This window comes from Electrophorus electricus, chromosome 11 (assembly GCF_013358815.1).
Source record: "Electrophorus electricus isolate fEleEle1 chromosome 11, fEleEle1.pri, whole genome shotgun sequence".
NCBI lineage: Eukaryota > Metazoa > Chordata > Actinopteri > Gymnotiformes > Gymnotidae > Electrophorus > Electrophorus electricus.
The window spans coordinates 1,162,501-1,185,501 of NC_049545.1; the positions used below are offsets into that span (position 1 = coordinate 1,162,501).

The 23,001-nt window shown below is 47.5% G+C and overlaps 2 protein-coding genes across 7 annotated transcripts in view; both read left to right on the forward strand.

Annotated features, from left to right (window-relative positions):
- gstcd (glutathione S-transferase, C-terminal domain containing) overlaps nt 1-3,385 on the forward strand; it is a 42,217-nt gene extending 38,832 nt beyond the window's left edge. For both annotated transcript variants that reach the window (XM_027031744.2, XM_027031745.2), the window contains 2 exons: nt 1,613-1,682; nt 2,729-3,385. In XM_027031744.2, the coding sequence (XP_026887545.2) occupies nt 1,613-1,682; nt 2,729-2,886 (228 nt within the window). In that variant the 3' untranslated portion in view covers nt 2,887-3,385. The remainder of the gene's footprint in view (nt 1-1,612; nt 1,683-2,728) is intronic.
- Nucleotides 3,386-6,770: 3,385 nt separating this feature from the next.
- Nucleotides 6,771-23,001, forward strand: part of npnta (nephronectin a) — a 31,439-nt gene continuing 15,208 nt past the window's right edge. Inside the window, exons 1-5 of one of the 5 annotated variants that reach the window (XM_035531519.1) lie at nt 6,771-7,180; nt 12,054-12,154; nt 15,710-15,760; nt 18,019-18,111; nt 21,299-21,391. In XM_035531519.1, coding sequence (XP_035387412.1) covers nt 7,104-7,180; nt 12,054-12,154; nt 15,710-15,760; nt 18,019-18,111; nt 21,299-21,391 — 415 coding nt within the window. In that variant the 5' untranslated portion in view covers nt 6,771-7,103. Of the gene's footprint in view, nt 7,181-12,053; nt 12,155-15,709; nt 15,761-18,018; nt 18,112-21,295; nt 21,392-23,001 lie in introns of all 5 variants that reach the window. The other 4 variants (XM_027031743.2, XM_035531520.1, XM_035531521.1 and 1 more) reach the window with 4 other exon arrangements.

Genomic DNA, 23,001 nt, shown 5'->3' on the forward strand with positions numbered 1-23,001 from the left:
CACCTTAGCTGTGTTAGCTGTGTTAGCCGCCTTAGCTGTGTTAGCCGCCTTAGCTGTGTTAGCCACCTTAGCTGTGTTAGCTGTGTTAGCCGCCTTAGCTGTGTTAGCTGTGTTAGCCGCCTTAGCTGTGTTAGGCGCGTTAGTTGTGTTAGCCGCCTTAGCCGCGTTAGCCGTGCTAGCTGGGCACCTGAGGGTCGACCTTTCTCTGCAGCCCTTCAGGGTTTCTGGTCCCAGCCCTGTTTCTGAACGTCTGGCTACAGATATAAAAAAAAGACAACGTAGAATGTCCAAAATCCCACTGGCGTGACTGTTAAGTATCTCCTTGAAACATGTATGCATCAGTAACGATAATTTAAACATCATCTAAACATCTAAACATCTTGAGGTCCTCTTTTATAGAATTTTTTAAAAATATATATTTATTTATTTCTTTTTTAATCTTACTTGTGTTTCTTTTGGTGCGTAAATAATCTCGTAAACCAATGAAATTAGCGCCATCTCATCACAAGCCCTTTAAAGGTGTGAAATGTTAAGTGTTGACATGCAAATAAACCGGCGTGACTCTTGTTTTGTTTCTCCCGTTTCTCGTTCATTTCTCATTCCTTTCTCATGCTTTATGCTGGGCTCATCGAGTTCAGCATGACTGATGTTTATAATCAGAGAAGTCTTTCTTCAAGAAGATGTTTGTACAATGAAGACTAAATGTTTGTTGGTTACGTCCAAAGTAGCATCTGTAGGAGGATTGAGCTGTGTGCTGTCTCAGAAGACATCAGACCCAGAGATTAAACTCGATAAGAGAAATCTGTTGCCTGGCGGAGTAATTACACTCTTTCCATGACATTCTCATCAGCGCTTATGGACTAAATCAATCCTCCACACACGAGAACTTAAGGCGAATGTTTGTGATGTTTACTGTGACCACTGAACACATTAGTGCGTCATACTAAGTGCTTTTTCATTACGCCTCATCAGAAGCCCTTAGCTGCAGTGACGTGAAATCACAATCGAATTGGCCTGTGGTGCTGTGGTAGCTCATGCAGCATGCCACCTTCAACCATCCCCTCTTATGGCCGCTGACACCGTCGTGACAAATGCCGTATTGGTGTAATAGAAGGCTAATGGTGTGCGGTATTGATATGTGCTGCGAGTCAAACTACCTGGCAGTCCCTCCCGTGTGTTCTCGACCTCGGGGAGCAGAGGACAGGATCGTTTAAGACATTAATTGGGCTTCGATGGTAGACCATCTCATTGGTTTTGACTTTCTTTCTTTTTCTTTCTTTCCATCTCACTCTCTCTCTCTTCCTGTCTTTCTTTCCCTCTCTTTCGCTCTCTCTGTTTCTTGCCAAACTTATTTGACCTTTATTCTAGACAATGTCCTAGTGTGGTGCGTATTTTGAATACAGATTTCAGATATTGACCACTGTGCCTTAGATTAGTGTACTTATTACTGACTTTTCCCTGTAGTAGCACTTGCACGGGAAGAATGTTTGGGCTCCAGTGTGCGAGACTTTTTCACACTTAACTCTTCATTTCATGTTACGCTTATCATCAGGAATTAAAGGGTTAGAATATTAGAGATGAAGGTTGTGTGTGTATGTGTTTGTGTGTTCAGGAGCACATGATCCTCTGTAGGTTTGCTGACCAGACTGCTGTCCAGCTGCCTGCCGAGCGCCGCTCGATTGGTGAGTTTCCTTGTTTCACTGGGGTCAGAGGTCACAGTGATGGCTGATTATAGTCCAGTTGCGGGTGAATCTGCCTGGACCTGTCAAACTGCTGTGATGACATCATCATTTCGTTGCACAGTTCGTTAAGTTAAGGCTCAGCTCCAGCGTAAAAGTTGCAGCTGCTCTTTGGAGATCTGCTTCCGCTGTGAGTTTCATTGCCCATCTGAATCAAACGGAATTCTTTCACCTCTCAAGTTATCAAGCATTCAGAGAATTTTCCTGATCCACGTTTCACGGCGATCTAAATCAAGAGTGTGAAAGTGCCGCTCGCAGCCGGAGACAGAGCAGACCGAAGCAGCTGCTGAAATGTCTCCACCCCCCATCTCCTCTGATCTCCATCCAACTGCAGGCATATAACCCCCCCCCCCCCCCCCCCCCCCCCCCCCCCCCCCCCGCCCCAAAGTGTCCCTTCACAGAGGACGTCCCCCTTCGTTTGGGCTCCCTGTCCCTCTTATGTTTGAGGCTGGGAGGTTCCTCTCATCCTGTAAGTTCGTGTTGATGACGTGCATTCACGTCGCCTCTGCTGGTGAATTAGCACAGCTGGGCATTACCGTGCGACTTGCGCGCAGGGCAGTTAGGGTCGCTCGAAAAAGAGATGGAATTCTCCCCTCCTTCCCCTCTTGTATTTGCATAAGCCTTACTGTAGCATCTGTTGGGTTTTCTCAGTAATCCTAATTATCTTAGAACTGACGCCGTGTAAAATGGACTTTTTAGTGAAAGGATTGCCACGTAAACATATAATGCGATTAGAATTGTTCAGATAACTTGAAAGTGCTTGTATTTAGGGAACGGATGAACCTGTCCTAGAAAACAAGCCTCATGTTTCCTCTCAGTGACAGAAGGGTACAGTCAGCAAATGGTGGGAGTGCCCCGAGGTAATCCAATACCCCCTGTCACTGCGCTGGCGGCAGAGCACTAATCTATCAGACGTGGTGGACTGGTCGAGGCTCATGGAAGCCCCGCTTTACAACTCGACTCATGCTCGCCCTTTCCTCCATTGCCAGGGAAACGCTGCATGGGCCTAGTGGACCTGGACCGTGGCTGGGCCGCAGAGGCTCATGGGTACTCGGTGAGGGTGATGACCATGGAACCGGAGAGCTGCTCGCCAAAGAACAACATGTTAGTTGGGATCCTGGCAGAAAAGGACACCGCAGGACATTAACACAGGACGTAGACCGTATCCATCATCAGGAACATCGTCCTGTAAAACTGGACTAGATTCTGTAAGACAGCCGTAGGTGTCAGGATGGAACTGGTTATCGAATGTGACTTTTCACTGAGATGGTGGTGCGATTGTTTTGTTTTTGGTTTTAAATTTGCAAGAACTCTTTTACATTTTAATGTGGACTGACTCTAGACTCTAGCCTCAGTTTCCTCAACGCTACACAGTCCACAGCCACTGCGCTAAATTAAAATGCTGCCTCAGACGTTTTTAAGTAAATGAAGTCTGAATCTGTTATGCATCTGGCATTTCCTCCATCATTATTTCCCATTATTTCCCAAAACAAAGGCGCTCATCTCAGAAGAGGCTGCGTCCTTCCTGTTATTACTGATAGAAAATGATTCATTGTAATCTGTTGCTCTGCCCTTGTGGGAAAGCAGTGTTGCATTTTTAAAATTTCTATCTTCAGAAATATTAGATTAAAATAATTATGAATGACTATCTGGACATGTTGTGCTGTGTTCTCCCCAGCATGGGGGTGGAGGAGGTTTATTTAGGAAGCATCCAGGAGCGTGCGTGTCTAATACCTCCACCGTCATGAATATTTGATGAATGTCTGTATGATGTAAAGGTCACAGCATTCCGCTGGACCACAGCATGCTGTGACCTGGCTCCAGACTGCAAAGCGTTCCTGATATATGGACTCCGATTGTATTCATCCACTTCCGTAGGACTGGACTGTTACTGAAGACACATTCCCGACCCCAACACTAACCCTGTTTTCTCAGCCCATGACAGGCTAGTCCGTCACGCTGAAGACCGAGTGGCTGGCCTGATCCTCTCTCGTGCGCGCGCGCACACACACACATACACACCAAACAAGGCCTTACCCACACACACACACACACACACACACACACACACACACACACACACCAGGCTAGCAGACCTCATCTGAATTCTGCTGGTGAAGTCAATCTGCCCAAGACTGAATGGCTGGACACATGGAGGCACCTTCCATCGAGCTGGAATCATTTCAGCTGGAAAACACACATGACAGAAATACAGAATGCAGAGATGGGCCTGCGCACACTGTCCTGAGAGAAGACTTTTACAGTTTGACAAATCGAGCCAGTTAATCAGTCTCTCATTCTTAATATTCAAAATGAGTGTGATTTATGTACACCCCACTGAAGACTCAACTGTCCTTTTTTTCATTTTTAATGTTACGCTCTCAGAATAAAGACTCCGTTTTTTTTATCTCCGTTTTAGCAGTTCTGTGCAGCGTCTCTTGTATTATGAGCAGACGTGTGTTGGGCAGAGAGCATGAGGCTGAAGGATGCACATGGCTTCTCTAGTGCTTCATGCATTTAAATGTTTCTTGTTAGTACTGTTTGGAAGATGTCAGTCACACCTACATCTCTGCTGATGTGACTTCTTTGAGTTGACACTCATGTCATAAAGCTTGTTATTAGCCTTGTGTACATGTTTTTTCAGATGTATATGTTTTAACTTGCGTGTTTAGAGCACTGAATGACCGTCCCGTGTATCAAGAAAAAGATACCAGTTACTCAAGGAATGTTTTGAAGGAATGCCGTCACTGGAAGCTTCTCCCGGCTCAGGATTCCCACATCTCCTTGTGCTTCCCAGGTGGGAAAAGGCACTTTGGTGTGACACATTCGTTTTCCCACTGGCAACGGTCAGAAGAGTGAGCGTTCAACCTCACATGAAGTCCTGTGTGAAGAAAGCTCAGGTAGCCTCACCTGCAGCTGACACTAGCGGAGGACGTACCCTGGAGTTGGCGGGAGTTGCCATGGAAGTGGCGCCTTCCACACAGGCCATGCGCACGCGCGTTATTACCTTCGGCATGGCTGCGTGCGCATGTCTAATGACCCTGGGTTTGATGGCTACACTGACAAGCCACTTTTACAAAATGGGCCACTGGATTCCCTGATACTGGAACAAGGCTGTTAATTGTGCAAGTGAATACATTTGTTCTGTTGTATGAATCTTTTTTTTTTTGGACATTTGTTGAATAATAAGAATGCGTTGCATGTGTTCTTCCCACTGAGCACTGAACTTTGAACTTTCTGGGTTTCGCTCACCCCATGGCCATCATTAGCTCAGGCAGTCCCCACGCACCTGGGCAGTCCTTTAAGTAGGAACGTGTGCATTAATAGCTAAAACACCTCTTCTTTTGCACCGCTCTGACCGTGTTTGAGGACTGAAAGCACGTATATGTTAAAGTGCTTATGGCATGCTGGCAAATCCTCAGCTTGTCACAAACGCCTGAAACCTTGGCTCAAGCTTTGAAGAGCGTCTACTGAATACCAAGTAGGCTTTGTGTTCATAAGTGTGGCTGGAAAAAGCGTCTTTGGTATTTAAGGTAAGGAGGTACGTTTTTATTCTTATTGAATGTTTCAGCGTTGGATTGTGGCCTTGCAGTATCTCTGCAGATGGCATGTGGCCCAACTGAAGCCCAAACCCATGTCTGATGCACTGTACAACGGCTATAAAAACGACTTGATAAATATCACAGACATCACATGTGAAGATCAGTGAGCAAGATCTGTTTTTAGAAATGGTGTGTGTCCTCATGCAAGCATGCGCCTTTGTTCAGTAATTCAGAGAATACACATTAGCATGCGCAGATATTAAAATGACGGACACAATATTCTGCTTCTAACACTTGTATTCTTTAAGCATGTAGATAGAAAATTTGATTTTTGCTTTCAAGTTCTGGCCTCAAACAGAGATGGCAGAGACTTTTGTATAAAGCAAAAGTACATTTATGAATATAGTTGCTAAAAAAAAGAAAAAGCCAACACAAGGTTTGCATGACTGGTTGAAGTCTTTGTTCCAAACTTTGAATGTGGAGCAAAAATAACTGTTTACTGTTCCAACACTTACAAAAGTAGTTTAAGTGTTTGTTACTTATAACAGAACATAAAATCCTAATAACAACAATAACGCACCTCAGTAATAAGAAGTGTTCCGTTTTTCCAAACTGTAGCAGGTAGCTAAAGGACTCGACCCTTCAGGAGCGGGGTCCGTGTGAGGCTGCTCCAGATACTACAGTTAAACGCTGCCCAGAGTTTGATCAAAGCGCTAATATCTTGGATACCGCGTGAATTGGAAGTGGAGATGGAGCATGGGGAATGAGAACATCGCGTGCTATTTTTATTAGAGGATCTTTACCTGCGTGCTTTGGCCACTTTCACGCGTACTTTTAAACACTTTGAAAGAATCGATACCCATCCATATACATGGCGTGCGCAAAAAACCTCCCCGCTGGACTCCTGCTGTGTTAAAACTAGTTGGTCTTGTGCACAAATGGACGCAGATCGTCAGCGGAGAAATACAGAACGTATAAGGAGCCTCGAGCACAAAGAGCAAACGGTAGCGTCCTTGTCTGCGTGCACAGAAACGCACGTGCAGCGCTGAGCATTACTACACAACGCCTTACACGTCATTTCCACGGAGAGCCTACAGCGGTGGGTGTGTGCAAGCAAACCTCTCAATACAATGAAGTAGCTTTATAATGTGTCCCTGTTGCAATAACGTTTTGCTATGTCTAAGATGACCCGTCACATACTAGACTGTTGCAAGACGATTTAGCGCGTTGCGAAGTTGCCTGTGTAACATAAACCAGGCTACCCATCACGCTAGGTGTACTTCGAGAGGAGGACTTTCGCGTTTGTAAAGCTGCAGGCTTCTGTTTTGTGCACCCCAGGAATGTTATTCTTCGTCTCTTTACGCTCAGCTGAAAAGGGGGGGAATCCATGACAAATGTTCATCTCGCACCATTAGACGAGCGTAGCGCTGGGTGCGACGTGCCACTGGGTAAAAGCGCTGCTGGCTCGATGAGCCTGGGGATTTACCGCGTCTCCGCAATCGCCAACACACACGCTGCAAACCGCGTAGTCAGGCGGGCGCTCGAGTTACGGCATGCGCCAATCGCCGTTCGCGAAGAACTTGCTCAGAGGGCACGTGAACGTGTGGGTCTCCGCAAAGCCAGCAGAGTGCAGACCGCTGCGCACGGCAAGCAACGGCTCGCGCTCCTGCACCTCGCGCGCAACGTCGATGAGCAGTCGCGTGTCTTCCACGCCGGACCCCCTCTGACGGGCCGAATTACTCTTGGACGCGAGTTGTTTTCCAGCGCGTTGAAAAACTGCTGCGATATCGCCGGACAGTCGGATATACGGCCCGTCCTGTAAATGCGCGTGGAAATGTTAATAAAGTTGATTTTGCTGGGGACTTGGTGGCTCGTGGCGAGAGCAGACTTTGATGGAAGGTAAGCGTTATGAAGAGACTGGCTCCAACACCAGCTGCAACTCACTGCTCTTCCTCGATTTTGCGGAAATATCTATACAAGACTTCTGGTGCTGGCAACACCAGATTTGGTTATTTTCTTTTGTTTTTAGTAGCGATCATCCTGCAGAGATCGTGAAGCACATTCGTTTCAGCTCAGCTCGAGTTTAAATCACGTTAGTAAAAGCAGCAGTTAGTAAAAGCGTGTTTTCGTGGTTTCTAGTAGGCTCATCGCGTGTTGGAAGGCTGCTCCAAAAACAACTTGTGCGTCATATTAGCAGCCGTGCCAAATATTTCAGTCAGGGCGCTGAAATCCCTGCTGTAATCACTGGTGCATTCATTTCTTTTCACTGGCTCCAATTAACTGTAATCTCGTGAAGCTGTAATCTTTGTGAATATATCCTGAAATATGTGGAAACGGAATCGGACTGCGCTTGTGATTCGATGTAATGTTTCTTTCCGACCAAAACTGCACACGTTGCCGGTTTTTAATTTCATGTCCTAACACGAATCTTGAAATATGCGAGGAGCGGTGAGGAAACGTGCCGGAGCTGTACAAAGACATGCCTGCGATTCAGACGGCCCTAGCGCGAGTCTGAAATCAGCGTGCCTCCTGCAATTAACACGCGCGTTCGCTGGAAACGGATACGCCCGCGCGCTACTCGAGGGTCACGTAATCCATCCTTGTGTGCAGTTCAATCTGCGCACAGTTTTGGCTGCGTTTATTCCAAAGGACTATTTTAAAGCAACTTTCAAGCGCTTGCATCATGCTGTCTTATTAATACACTTAGGTAAACTTTCACTGTGAACGTCGCGCAGTGCTCTCCGCTTACAGCGCGCGGCCACCCAAGAGAAGGGCGCACGAGCGGTGCCGTGGCGCGTGGACCTGGTGTCTGAGGTATTCTGATCTCTGACGAGATGGAAACATTGTAAAAATTAAAAACCCTGTTTTGATATGTTGTTGGCAAAATATTCTTCGTCGGGTGCATTTTTTTTCTTATTCGTCTGCCTTAATTTTTCCACGTGTGCAGATCCTTTTCTCCGTGTAGGACTTGCCGCGCGAGACCTCGCTCGCGCTGTTTTGCAGATATCACGCTCACTCACTGTTAGTTTTCACTAGTGACCGCCTTTTTATTCGCATCTGCACGAGCGCGCCAGCGTTTGCACTTGACCGTCTGGCGATATCAACATTTCCTTTCTCTCTTCGGGCAACTCTAAGACCGACAGACGATGGGAGACTATTAAAGCATGTCATCTCCGAGTTCTGCGTCCATGTCCGGTCCAGCGTGCCTCGTAAGTGGCGTACACGAGCGCTTATCACTCTGGCGCGCGCTTACATTTCATAATCAGCGTGTACGTTTACCCGCCAGCGTACGTTATTAATGCCCGCTGTGTTCTCGGGAGCTTGTCACACGGGTCATTATTTGCTAATTTTCACTGCTTATAAACTTGCTTCGCTGCCTCAATCTAAATTCATAGACAGGATATCCTGCAACGGCACGCCACAAGAGAGCCATTTGTCATTCCCAGGCCTTCTGCAGGGCCATTTAGAGGACCAGGCTAATGGACCGAGCCGTCCTTCTAACCTGCAGACGAGCGCTTTGTACCATGATGGCAGCTTTAGTCGATGGAGAGACTCATTACTGCAGCTCACTCAAAGCTGCGACAGACAGCTTAGTGTTTGGATGTTTAGTTCAAGGTGAGAGTTGCACTGAAGGTTTAGTTCCTGTGCTGCCATTGGGAAATGGTTTCGTGCCCCAGTCTTAAGGACTTTCCAGTGTTAAATGTTTTATCCAGGTTGACCCATTTCGCTCCTGCACTTTGTGTGAGGGTCGTTCAACCCGTCATGGCTCCTGTGAGATGACACCGCTGTCACAGTGTCCTGTGGCTCAACTCTACACCACTAAGGTTGTGGGTTTGGTTCCCAGAGAACACGCATGCTGATAAATATGTACAGAGCTGGCAGTACTGAATGTTGCTTTGGATGAAGGCCAGTGCCAGATTTCGTGAACATTCTCTCCCCTGGAATGCTGTGAGCTGCTTCTGTTGCTGGTGTTGAATGTGTTTAATTCAGTTCAACACACAACTCCACTCAGCCGCTGAGAGACTGACTGACCGACCGCTTGTGCTAAAGTGCAATCCTGTGCCTTGTTATGTTTTCATTAGGTCTGATTAGTCTTTCATAGCCTGCTGGACAGAAACCTGGAGACGAATTCCCAGGTGTTCTGGTATTTCCATGCGCTCAAAGATGGTGAACACTGTGATGTGGTTGTCAGGTGGGTTTTGATGTGCGGCATCTAATTGTGGGCCTGACAGAGGAGATGTCACAGAAATGTTGGGAGAAATAATTCCACTCTGGTACTTTCTGCCACGGCAACTATTCATGAGATGACCATATACATATTACGTGATGGAGCAACACGCGATACGAGTTTGCTATGAAACCACAGTCGTGGCGTGATGCCTTTGGTGGCAACTAGAAACATGAAATGCGTGAATTTTACGCGAATATTTTTTCTCCCTCAACTGTGCATGAACACTGAACATACACCAGTAAAGTGGAACTGGGCTCCTACATTTCACTAGGGAGAGATTCCACCCCCAGGATGGGGTCGTGTTCTGAACGCAGGCGGAGTGGGCCACCGGGTGTGTGTGTAACTAAGACGAGGCCCTGGACCAGGTGACACAGCTGAGCGATGACAACGTCGTTACCCCAGCTAAGTGCGGAGTCTGGTGCCATACCCCCACCTGCCAGCCACTTGCACTCTCTGTCTCAGCTCGGCTCCGCCTTGGACGTGGCCCAGAGTTCATGAACTGCAGTTGACATGTTGGTAAAGTCCCTGAGATGAGCTCATGTCTCAGAGCCACCATGGCACATGTGCAGTGCTTATTCCAGAGGACCTGTCTGTCTGCCCCCCCCCCCCTCTCTATCTCTCCATCTCTCTCTCTCTCTATCTATCTATCTATCTATCTATCTATCTATCTATCTATCTATCTATCTATCTATCTATCTATCTATCTATCTATCTATCTATCTATCTATCTATCTATCTTTTATTCTCTTTGTCTACTTATTTTCCCGCCCTTTGTCCATCTGTGTGTGTGCCTTTCTGTCCTTTAAGCACTGCAGGCTATGCAAATTGGCATCTCTCAGCCAATCAGCCGCCGGGCCCACTGCCGAACCACTGCAAAGCCCTCATTGGTTTTATGAGTGAGGTTAAAATGACTACCTGGAGATGGGCCAAGAGGAGATTGAATTATTAATGCAGTAATAAAGCAATCTGCTGTTTCTCTCTCTGCTGCTGCTTTGCTGGTGCCGATCTGTGTCTTCAATATATAAACAAAACTCACTGAGAAAATTGGAAACGTCACTCTGGTATGACGTCGCAGTCTTTGAGCATTTCAGGTTTTGCGTCGATGTTTTTATGGGGCAATGGAGCTTGCTTATCTTTGCCTCTGGGTGCAGGTAGCAAACAGATAAAGTGACAACAAAAATGTACCCATCCGGCTGGATGTTTGCGCACCTGCGGACGGGAGAACGAGAGCGATGGCCGCGGCATTCCGAAGGCGGACGCGGGCGCTTGGCATGCGCTGTGTGTCTGTGGAGTCTTTGTGAGGAACTCTGTCCCCGTCTCTCTGCCAGACTAACATTTTTCCCCAGGCCTGCCATTCCTGCTTAGCACTCTTCATCAAGCCTTCTGCCCCAGTGATTGGCAGCTAGGACAACGCTATTAGCATTTCCACCGCCTGGCAGTGGAGACAGCGAGGAGGATTGAGTGTGGCTGGAATTAACAATGCTATGCTCATATCTCTCTCTCTCATGCTCTAATTCCCTTTCTCTTTCTCTCACTCCTTCTCTCGTGCTCTAATTCTCTCTCTCTCCCCCCTCCCCTTCTCTCTCACTCCTCTTTTCTCCACCTCTCTTCTCATTATGGTAATGGAGGCAGATGTATTGTGTTAAAGTGTATTTTTAGTCTTGTGCTTTGCCAAAGCACTCTTCCCTGTCTCTTCCATGGAAAGACCAAACGCTGACCCCTGTTGCTTATTTTGAGACCTTACATGGTTCGATCTCCTCCCTCCCTCTTACACATTTTTCGCCCAAGGCTGCCAAGAAACACTCAGTTCCTCTGAGCCTTGAGACATTCTCTCCCCATTTCTCTGAGACATTACCTGCACATACAGCATCTATAAAAACCTCCCCATTCCATCCTGTGTTTCATTGTAAAAGCAGGTTTATCATTTCCCACATCACCAGTAGTCACTGTTGCGTCCCCAGCAGACTGCAAACACCAGCCGTCTCTCCGCTGTACCGCCGGTAACTTTGCAGGAACGTGAGCCCTCGGTACGGTGATCATTCATCTTGCCATTATCTGAAGTCCCTTTCTCTGTGCGTACAATGGAAGCAGTGTGAATGCAGGTAAGATGTCACTGGCTCACTGATGTACGGATAAGCAGGCATCAGCCAGACAGAGCTGGAGGCGTCGGCCGCTCTGTAGCCACACCCCCTGGCATGCAAGACATAGCCAGAGGTGTTAGCCACTCCCCGTAGACATGCTCCCTGGCAGGGCACACGCCCACTGTTGCTTTGAAGTGGAAACGATAATACTGTTTCATTCAGTTTAACCTCTTGCCTGAGTCCTGGACAGAATGTGCTCGAGACATTTCCCTTTAACGTGGACGCCCCTGGAAACAGAAACGTTGCTGGTTAAAATAATGATACATTTTTAAAAATATACAAGTCCTGTGTTGTGTAAATTGTAGTGCATTGGTAAGTGTGTCTCTTGCCAAGAAGAGGCAAATGAAACAGCGTGCTCTGTAGTGATTGGCTAAGAAATGTCTGTGCTGTCTCCTGATAGGTGGCCCAGGCAGATGGCCTCATCCAATGGGCTGTGCCGTTATGGTACCCGCATAGACTGCTGCTGGGGATGGATGCGGCGCTCCTGGGGGCACTGCCAGCGTGAGTAACCGTCGGCCGTGGTGGGTGACCTGGGCTCTGGGGCCAGCTTGGTGGGGCTTCCACACCTGGGAGACGCGCCTGTTCTCCACCACGCACACTAACTCGTTACTGTCCAGTTAGTGTCTAGAGCTCATACATGTATCTTACTAAACAGCACCCAGACAACATGGCTGTCTAATCCCTGATTTGTCAGTTTGGTTAGTTATGAATTAAGTACATATTATTATGGCAGAGCTCATGACTCACTGTAGATTTAACACTCACACACAGAATACAACTACTTCCGAGATTAAGCAATTATGCTTCTTTTAAGCAATACTGTGACAAAGACCATCAAATCCTCCTCTTGGGAGTAGTGATATAGGAAAATGTGAGGGGGTGTGTGTCAAATCCCCTATAGAACACGCTCTGATTACAAAATATTCGGGAGACAGTAACTGGTGAACTGATGGTGTACTGCTGATTGGAGTGAGCTCGGTACGCGCCATCTGAATGAACGTACAATCACGGGAGACGTCCAAAGAGCTGCACTACTCGCGAGTCCCTCTCACGGTGCACTCACTGTGACGAGCCCTCTCCAAAGGAACAAAAAAACCCAACACCCTCCATATTTCTCTTCTGCTAGAATTCTCCCTGCACAGATGAACTCATTTTGGCAAATTTATAGAACATTCAGAGGACAGGACTCAACCACTTGCACTAAAATCATTAGCATGCTTCATTTAGCTGCCGCCATGTGGTGCGTGCGGGCACAGAAAAGGCATTTCGAGATAAGGCACATCTCTGCCCAAATATTTAGGCTCATCTGGGGATGGGAATAGCCCTGCACGCAGTGTAATTGCACGGCAGGGACGTGCGAGGGTATTATTAGCCCGGTGACGTGTCCCGCAGCTTGACAGACGCGCAGGATCTCTGCATGGCTTGTGCACGTGATGGTCCAACTGTTGCTTTGGTGGGGGGGGGCGGCGATGTTTGATGGGTTCACGCTCACCCTGATTGGACGAGGAAGTGGTTTGTATCCGCAGTCAGCCAGCGGTGCAGGAACTAACAGCTAGTGCGCTTTTCTAACCCCATGGTGTGCTGCTCGTCTGCCTCAGCACTGTCTACGTGTGGCAGTTGTATATGTCGTTTTCTGTTTGGGAGATAAATGGTGGGTGGACGCACGTATGTCTCACGCATTTCTTCTAGTGCTCCCTCAGTCGGGGGGTCCCCTGCTCGAAGGAAAATCTCCCCGTCTCAACCAAATGGGATGTGAACGTGAGCCGGTCTGCCTCTCCTGCCTGTAAACAGCTGATGGGGAGTCCTAGAAAAATGGAACAGATCACAGCGCGTCCTTGCCTGGTGGGGTGGGGTGGGGTGCGTGACCGAGGAAACCCAAGGCCAGCGTGACCTGCTCACAGCCAGCGCAAATCCAATCAGAGGCTCTTCAGTTCAGCTGCTGATAATTGAAAACGGGGCGTGCTGGAAGGATACAGGCGGCTCCCAGCGTTGCAGGTTGTAGCGTTTCTGTACCCCCTAAATCAGATCCTAAAGGTTGGACCTAACGGAACAGCAGGGAGGGGCGGGTTCTGGCCGGAGGTGTGGGTCCTGGAGGTGAACGCGTACAACAGCGAGCCATCTAAATGACCTGCTCTGCTTACAGCGCTGAATGGGTTCTGTTTATTAGGGCAAAACCCAAAGCTACTGAGCGAAACGCCGGGCCAGGGCGGAGACACCAGCAGAGCTCACTGGTGTTCAGGGACGGAGGTTTAATGTCAAGAGGTGAGCACAACACTCCACCATTACCCTTTCAATTCCTGCTCCAGAAAGTGCTGCTGTTACTCTAGTCTGGGTTCTGAAGACTCAGGAGAAGTTTCAGTCACCGCCGAGTTCTCAGGATCTGAAGGGGAGCAGGAAGGAAACCCTTTTCTGTTCAAAGTGCGGAAAATGTAAATTAAAAATGTATTCTAGTCAGAAGCAGTGTATGAAGTTTGAGAGAGTAGAGAAAGGTTGTCACTGATATTGAAGACACAGACTTGGGATAAAGCCTTTAAGCAAGATATATCTCAAATACATTCTCTGTCTCTGTCTCTCTCTCTCTGTCTGTCTCTCTCTCTCTCTCTCTCTCTCTCTCTCTCTCTCTCTCTCTCTCTCTCTCTGTCTGAGTGGATTTACACTGGGAAGATTAAGTTCACATTAACTCTCTCTAACATGGTCTACTGCTTTGATCCCACTGGCAGATTCCGAAAACCATGAGGATTTGGATCTGTCAAAGAGCCTCTTTCTGCCTACTTAGTTCCTGATTAGAGTACAAAGAAACTGGATTAGATCTGCAGTTTTAATTGGTAACATGAACCAATAGGCAATCACAAGCTGACAGATATAACTGGAGCTGGTGGTATTAAATATAGCAGCATGAATGCACCGTTGAAATGCTGCAATGATTTATACCAAACGCACAGATGAATCTGGACAGTAAAACTGTGGTGGGAGGGGGTAGGGAGCAGTGCTTGGAGTAACATGCTGTAGTCCACTGGTTCACATCTTGGGGGATATTGGATATGGGCTCTCAGTAGGCGGTAGGATTATAAGACCAGTTTGAGCATTTATGCCTGATAGGTTAGATGACTGTATCGGGAAATCTAGCTACCTGCATCTCTTTCCACCATATGTTTACTGCTGGTTCAGTTCGACAGGACCTTGGACATTCTTGACTGATAAGAAAAGAAGGATGAAAGTTCGCTGTCAAAGTTTGGTTCCAAAAAAATCCAAAAAGTTTAGAAATATCAGAACTGTTCATTTAAGTTGGAAGCCCAGTGTGTAAATCTCAATTTTCTAATGACATTAAAATCCATTTAGGCACAAAACACCAAGTGGTAAAAGGTAGCACCATTCTGTACGGTAGCCAGTGCCCTCTCTTTTAACTCAGTAAGGAAGTGGTTTCCTCTGTATTGTGTGTCTAAGATGGAGTGGCATAGACACTTACAATTGAGTTTTCATAGATGCATTGGTATGTTACAAAAAAACAACCAAAACCCTCAAAAACCAGACGACGGCAGCTGATGTGGGCTAGAGAAAGGCTGTCTGTGTTGAGTGCCTATACTTTTTAAAAGTTGTTTTTTTAGTTTATTAAATAGTTCATCAGTATTTACAGAAAAAATGTACCTGCCGAGCATTTGGCATGGTTTCTATAAAAACGCAGTGGCGAGGTCAAACACGTCCTTGTGCCCTTTCTGAGTCTAATGAAGTGGGTTCAGACCGCACAGCAAACCTAGAAACACAATCTTCGGCTTTTTCCGCTCGGGTCTGCAACTTCAAAATTAACTCAGGAATTCCCCAGAGAGAAATAAACAACAAAACTACAACAACAAAGCCCCGTGTATTCCCTCACTATTGCATTGTTTGCTCTGGCACCAAATGAAATCCGAGAGACTACGTGTGTGTGAGTGTGAGTGAGTGTATGGCATAAAGAGTGCTTGTCTCACAGCATGGCTCCTCTGCAATGTTTTCACCTCGTGCAGATGAAGCTTGTCTTGTCTTTTCCCGTCTTCTGTGTTGGCCGTTTTTTTTTTCCAGCCCTCTACGTGTTAAGCCGCAGGGTCTTCGGGATAAGGTGCCAGGCGCAAGGTTAGCACCCTCCGTCTCCCTCTGTCCTTTTCTTGGCTTGTGTCGTCCCGTGGACACGTCCTCTGATTCCTCAGGTCCCGGTCACTTATAGGTGCCTCACGGTCACTCCTGCTAGCTGCTGTTGCTGATGGCCTGTGAACGGTTCTCTCCTGCCTCGGTTTGCCCCGCCTGGGCCGGAGGAGCAGGACTCTCCAACATGTCTGCTGTCCTGCCGGTGTCTTTGAGCCTTTCCGAGACCTTCCCTCCAGACTGGCGTCGTCCATCATTACCTGCTCATCGCGCGCGCTGTCGGATGTTTACAAAAGTGTCACTTGATTTCTCTCCTTTTTTTTTTCTTTTTTTTTTTTTAAACAGATGCTACTCAAAACATATTTGAATGGGATCCTGCATAGAAGTGGATTAATTGTCAACTATTGCTTTAAGCAGTGCCAGCTTTGGTGTTGGGTTTTCTGTGGACCCGAGCTCCTGTTTTTGTGTTAAAGTGATATTTGAGTTTCCATTTTACTCAGGAAATTCACTGGTGTCACCAATATCTTCCCTTTATTATGACATTGTTTCACATTTAAATTTCACCACACCAGTGAGAAGGAATTCTGACAGAACTATGATGTACTACCAAGTGTCCGTTGTCCATTTTTCCCCAGTGATCCAACCAGCGTTTGGGTTCTAGTACCTCAGTCACGTTAACCTGCTGAAGTTTGGGCCGAATTGCTGCTTAGGGGACGTATTTGGGACACAGGGCCCACAACACGAGACATGCCAGCCTCTGAAGTGTTGGTCAGTGCTGGGTATTTCCCCTGGCATGGTCTGCGTGTGGGGTGGGGGTGGGTGGGGTAAGTTTCCTTTTACACTCAGCCCACCTCATAAGCCATTGCTTAAAAATATAACCCCAGCCCTCAAGAATCCAGCATGTGCCTCGGAGTAATCCCATGATTTCACAGGGTTTGGTAGCTGACTGGCTTGCCAGATAAGGCAGCGACCTGGAAAAACCCTAAACATCCCGGCCTCGCCCATCACTGGGATTGTCACTACCAGTGTGGCTCCACCACCCAATTTGGGCTCCTGATCGTGCTTTGAAGTTTTAACTGGAGGGGAGGTTTGATTTGGCTAACTGCCCCGCGCCGTCCAGCAGCCCTGTTTAAAAGCACAGCATGTGCTGCTCTGTGATTAGCTTACGTAGCCTCATCAGGCGAAATTGCACTCGGTCATTCTTATCTGGCTGAATTTCGAGATGGGGCCTTTGAACGTGCCGTGAGCTGGGCTCAGAGGGTGAAAATCGATATCTTTGTCACTTTCATCTCTAAAGCACAGGCACAAAGCTTGGGTTGTGTGCCGGCTGTTCCCAAATCACTGATCTAATAATTACAGACTGAGGTCAGTCAGCCGCTCTTCCCGGTTAGGAGGAAGGAACACTCTCACTTATTTGGTGCGTCCGCTGAAATAAAAGCTTCTCTTAGTCCCTGTGTTATTATTTAGCGTTGAAAAAGCACCGTAACTATGACGGCATGTGACGGCATATGATAGCCTGGCATGCCCTTTCCTGGAATTCCGCGTTGCTGTTGTTTTTGTGGAGATCTGGGGACGGATGTTCCTCCCATCTGCCACTAGGGCGGTCCGTTGGGGCTGCACGGAGGCAGACTGATGTGGCTGGCCCGACCGGGCCCGGTTACCATCTCACCTCCCTGCCCCTCCATGCCCACGCGGGGCATAATTAGTACCTCTGATAGGCCAGCGTTATGACAGACTAAATGAAGCTTTCGGTGGAGATTAGTCTCAGCTGGCTGGAACCGTGCACGTTTGCAGCTCGTATTCTGAGCACTCGGAGCTGCGATGCATCAGCTCTGAGGAGTCAGGTTGAAAAAAGGGCTGTGTCCCAATCCAAACATGATCTGTGATGACTCGTAAAGATGAAGTGCACAGTGTGCTCGGTATGGCCCTGGACCAGTAAAACCAGCCAAAGGAAAGCAAGGCATTACTGAGAAAAGAAGCCAGTGATCCAAATGAAAGTTTTTATTGAAATGGTTTCAGTATTTACCTCACTTAAAATCCAAATATTCTCGAGTCCCTATCACACTGCACATGGCCTCTTCTTGTAGTGTTTGAGTGCTTAATGCAGTAGGTCTTAAAAAGGTTAAAGCCATCTGAAGTCATCATGGCTTAGTTGGAAACCTGGTGTTCCCTGCTGGATGTGCTAAAGGTGGCATTTTGCTTCTGACCACCGCTGACCAGCTCTCTCCCCTGTATGGGTTTATCTGCAGCTGTGTGTCAGCACGGATGTAAGCACGGTGACTGCGTCGCGCCCAACAAGTGCAAGTGCCACCCTGGCTTCACGGGGAAGACCTGCAACCAAGGTAAGTGCTTGGAGACACGCACGCTGTCTCTTTCTTTTGCTCGCTGATATGCACGCAGGCACACACACACACAAAAACACACGCACGCACACACACACATGCGCACACACACACGCACGCTGTCTCTTTCTTTTGCTCGCTGATACGCACGCACACAAACACACACACATGCACACACACACACAAAAACAGACACACACACACACACACACACAAACAAAACCCCACATCACATCGCCAGCTGGCAACAAAAGCAAAACATGTCACTCATGTTGATTTTCCCTGATATGGAAAATAGGGGGCTTTTTTTTAGATGGAAAAAAAATCCCAGAAACAAACTAATCCTTCCAATTGATTCCCATTCCTAAAGTATGTGGCACTGTACATTTCATTCTCTCCTTTTCCAGTTTCTTTTTGGTTTTAATGAGGTCCTGCTCACCTCAGACGTGTGTGTTTTAGTGGGGCAGTAAGTTCTTGCCTCATTCTGTGCATTTGGCAGGGTTGGTGTCCTGCTCATTAGAAAAGGCTTCAGTCAGCACAAAGCATAAGCAGTAATGTCGGAGGCTCCACTGTAGGGCGTGAGGGCATGAATGAGTGAGGGACCTTTCAGAGATACAATCTCAAGCACTGTGATTACTCAGAATAAAACCAGTTGCTGGGAGCAGTTCAGCCCAGAGAAATGGGGAGAGTGGGGTATGGGTATTGTGGAAAACCCTTCATTTTAAACTTTTCATACCTATACCTAGAGCGGAATGCTTGGGAGTGGAGTGAACTCACCGCCTGGAAGAAGGAGAAATGTAATTAAAAGGAGGGAGGAACAGAGGAGTGAATCCCTCAGGAATGTGCGGCCGTGTCGTCTCACGTTTCTCATGTCGTCCTGCCGTGTGTATCGGAGCAGGCGGAGGAAATGACTGCCTCGCTGTAACGGATGACATTGTTATCGATTTAATTACACCGGCGAGGTCTGCATGCAGAAGCCTCAGAGGCGCAATGGCGGGAACAGCACAGTGCAGGGACTCGAGTTCTCGCTGATCTGGGACAGCTGAGGATGAGCACTGCAGCCAGGGCTCAGTGGCTAAGGTACTCCACTGGTAATCAGAAGGTCACCAGTTCAAGTCCCACCACTGCCAGCTTACCGCTATTGGGCCCCTGAACGAGACCCTTAACCCTCAATTACTCAAGCTGTGTTCATTGTAAGTGGCTTTGGATAAAAGCGTCAGCTAGATGCTGTAAATGTATAGAACCAGTCCTTGGCTGCATGCTGAAATTTTGTTTTGGTTTTCAGATGAAGGTAACCTTGAGAGACCCAGTGAAGGTCTGTGTGGCACAAGAACCTGGCTAGACCTTTCATCCTGAGTCATAGTTCATTACAACTGCAGCTTTACTGTAATGCATTGTTTAGTGTGCGTGCGTGCGTGCGTGCGCGCACTACCACATGTCTCTACATCTGTCCTGGTAATGACAGAGCTATTCACACGTGTGTATTCCCACAAAGCCACACTCTCCACAATGGGCTTGTGTGGACAGACAAATAGCCTTCAAGCACTCTGACGAATGGCTGCTAGCACATAGCAGACGTGAGCGGACACAGAGTAAACCACAAAGAATTTGGCTTTAAACCTTCCTTAAATAATCGAGTCATTTGTAGAATATTCGCTCATATTTGTGCATAGGTTGAGCTCAAATCTGAATGTGAAAAATAGTTTATGCAAATATAAATTTGAATTATGTGCAAGAAATATGCCAGAAATATGAATAATGCATGTGGTAAACAGATAACCATGCAGCCTCTGAGATTAGCATTGTTGGTATCAGGACCTGATGCTCATGAGAGATTGAGGGTAATGTTGTCCATTAGCTTAACGGCTTGATAAACTGCCATGAACTGCATTTCGAGGAGTTCCCCATGGCTGCATATTCCTTCCCTCTAAGTTCAGCATATCTCAACAGCGCAGCCTAATCAGTCATGCAAATCTGCCTTTTTAAACTGAGTTCCATTAAATCATCATTATCATTAACCCCTCTTGATCTCCGTTTTGTGCCAGTGCCCAGACGTGCTCATCGCTGAAGTGTCACTGTCACATCGCCGATTTAAGGCAGATGGGTGTGTACACCCAGAGCAAATAAACTCATTAAGGTGCTAATCCAGTTAACATGGAGATGGCGCAGGGCCACGCTTCACCCAGCACGGATCAAATCATTTTAATAAGATGATTATTTTTCTGTGGGGGCCTTTGTAAATGATCATCTGCCCACCTGCTGTGCCTGAGGTTGTTCAGGAACAAGAAAGGCCTTACGTTATGTGCTTATTTGATGCGACGAGACATGGGTCCTTTGGTTCAGTGGAGCAGCTAAAAACAACGTTGCATTTTTCTACATTTCACATATGATACGGTTAACAGTTGCTGTTCGATGCCTTCCTCATGTCCGAGTGTTTCTATTCGCAGAACATCAGCTGCGATATGGATTTACTTGTCTGGCTCCAGCTATGGCTGACAAATGAGTGTACAGTTTAAAATCAACAAAGTCTGGATCCCTTATCCGAATGTTTGATTTTCCTGTAAGCCGTGTGCGTGGGATAGCTTGTCGTGTGGTGTAGTTTTGGCTGCTGGCTTCTCTCTGATATTAATAAGTTGAAAGCACAGTAGAGCTGAGAGGATTAGGAGGCATGTTTTACATGTCGTCATATAATTAGCTGTAACATGGCTGCATTTTTCAATCATAGCGCCATGTGCTCATCCTGGTCCCTGGGTTTGTGTGGTGTCTGGCGCACAACTGGGAACACTGACCAGGACTGACGTTGCATGGCTGAATGCTAAGGCTCCGTTCTGTGCCATGCTCACGTGGCGTTTAAATCCATTCGCATGTTTTTATGTCTGATCAAAAACCACCGCGTTAGCTGGCACAGATGAAGGACCTGGGCGTTCCAGACGTGACTGATGCGGAAGTTCTGAAAGCTCTGGGAAAACATACGGAGCACAGCGGCAACCCTGCTTGCACTCCGACACTGTTCCCTTTTCACAGCTCAGGAATGTGACTCAGACATGCCTAATCCGCTTTACTTCAGAATGTCTTTCCTGCTCCAGGAATGTGGACTAGAAAAGGTGTGTGATGTTTGTATTGACGTTGTCCTTCTGCTTGTATTGTCTGTGTCTCCCTGTCCTGTCTCCCTATAATCTGTAAGAAGGAAAGCAGGACCATGTAAGCCCCCCTGTTTGGGACAGTCACCCCCCTATCCTTGTTCCCACGGACCAGCAGCCGGTGGGGTTGCCTTCGGAGGGTGAGCTATTTCACCAGTCATGGGGCGACCCCCCTCTTCACCACCTGCATGGCGCAGTCCATTCAGCTCATCTGAAGCAGAGTGAATCCCCCCCACTCCCAGCCTGCGCGTGGTACATTCCAGAGCCTCGTTCGGCATGGCAGGAATGACACCTGAAAATTAAGCATGCCATCCCCTCCTTCCCACCCTCTCTCTCTCTCTCTCTCTCCCTCTCTCTCTCCCTCTCTCTCTCTCTCTCTCTCTCTTTCTGTCTCTCTCTCTCTCTCTCTCTCTTTCTGTCTCTCTCTCTCTCCCTCTCTCTCTCTCTCTCTTTCTGTCTCTCTCTCTGTCTCTCTCTCTCTCTCTCTCTCTCTCTCTCTCTCTCTCGACTCCTTTGAGAAGCTGAATTATGGCATGTTCTGCTCTCACTTTCCCTCTGTCTCCCAAACACACACACACACACACACACACACTCACTCACGCAGTGTATCTGTCAGTTTCTGTCAGTCTGTTTCTCGATTCTGAGCTCTCTGAACTTGCGAGCTACACAATCTGTCATGTGTGAGCACCAGGAGCCATGTGTATCACTCTCTCCCACCCTGGCTCTCGCGTCCTGCTCTCGCGTCCTGCTCTCGCGTCTGTCCTTTTGTCTTCACTCTCTTTCAACACTCCCATCCAAGTTCCTCTGCAAAACCTGCTATTGTTGTTATTCTCTTGTCTGCTGAGTCTCTGAATGTGTTCTATACAGTATTAAATACCTGTTCTTGTGTTTGGATTATTGATGATGTCATTATGTCATATAAATGTGACCGTCCATTTTATTTATTACCTTGGTTTCAGTTTGTTTTGTTGTCAGTATTCCATTATTGTATTTTCTTTTTACAACAAATATCATTTTGCGCTCTCTCTCTCTCCCTCCCTCCCTAACTCTTTCTTTCTTTTTCTGCATCATTTATTTTTTCCACAGTTCATGTTCAGTGAAAACTTTGTGCTGTATGCTGGTCCAACTTCCCCATCTCTCTTTCTCCATCCCTCCCCCTCTCTCTCTCTCCTCCTCCATTCCTCTCACTGTCTCTCTCTTCTCCTTCTTTCTGCTCATATTCCTTCTCTTTAATCCTCACATGTGCTTTGGCTTGGTGGTGTGACATTTAACTTCTGCTGTTTTCAGCTTCCCTGACGTTGAGCAAAGTTACGCCGTCTGCACGCTGAGCTGGAGAAAGTCCTCCATGAGGCCGCGCTTCAGCCAGGAGTCCGAGTTCCTGCCTGCAGTTCCTTAGACAATAAGGATGAGGGCAGATACAGATTAGTCTGGACGCATGCAGGCTGGGGGACATGCTCGTGGAAAGAACAGTTGGCCGTGTTCGCGCAGGTCCAGTGAGGCGTTGCATTGTGGGAAAGGCCGTACCAGTGCGTCTGGCTGGCGTGTTTGGCTGGTCTGAGTTGCTCTGTTCCCTGTCTCTCCTCTTTACTGTTATGAACATAAACGCTACATGCTACCCACATGGAAGCAAAGCTTGAATTATTCTCTATTCTCTTCCCATTGCCTTTTGGACCTTGTGCCCGTTAAACGCCATTACCACATTTCAGTCACATCTGAGACTTGCCAGTGCAGTGAAAGCCGCTTTTGATAT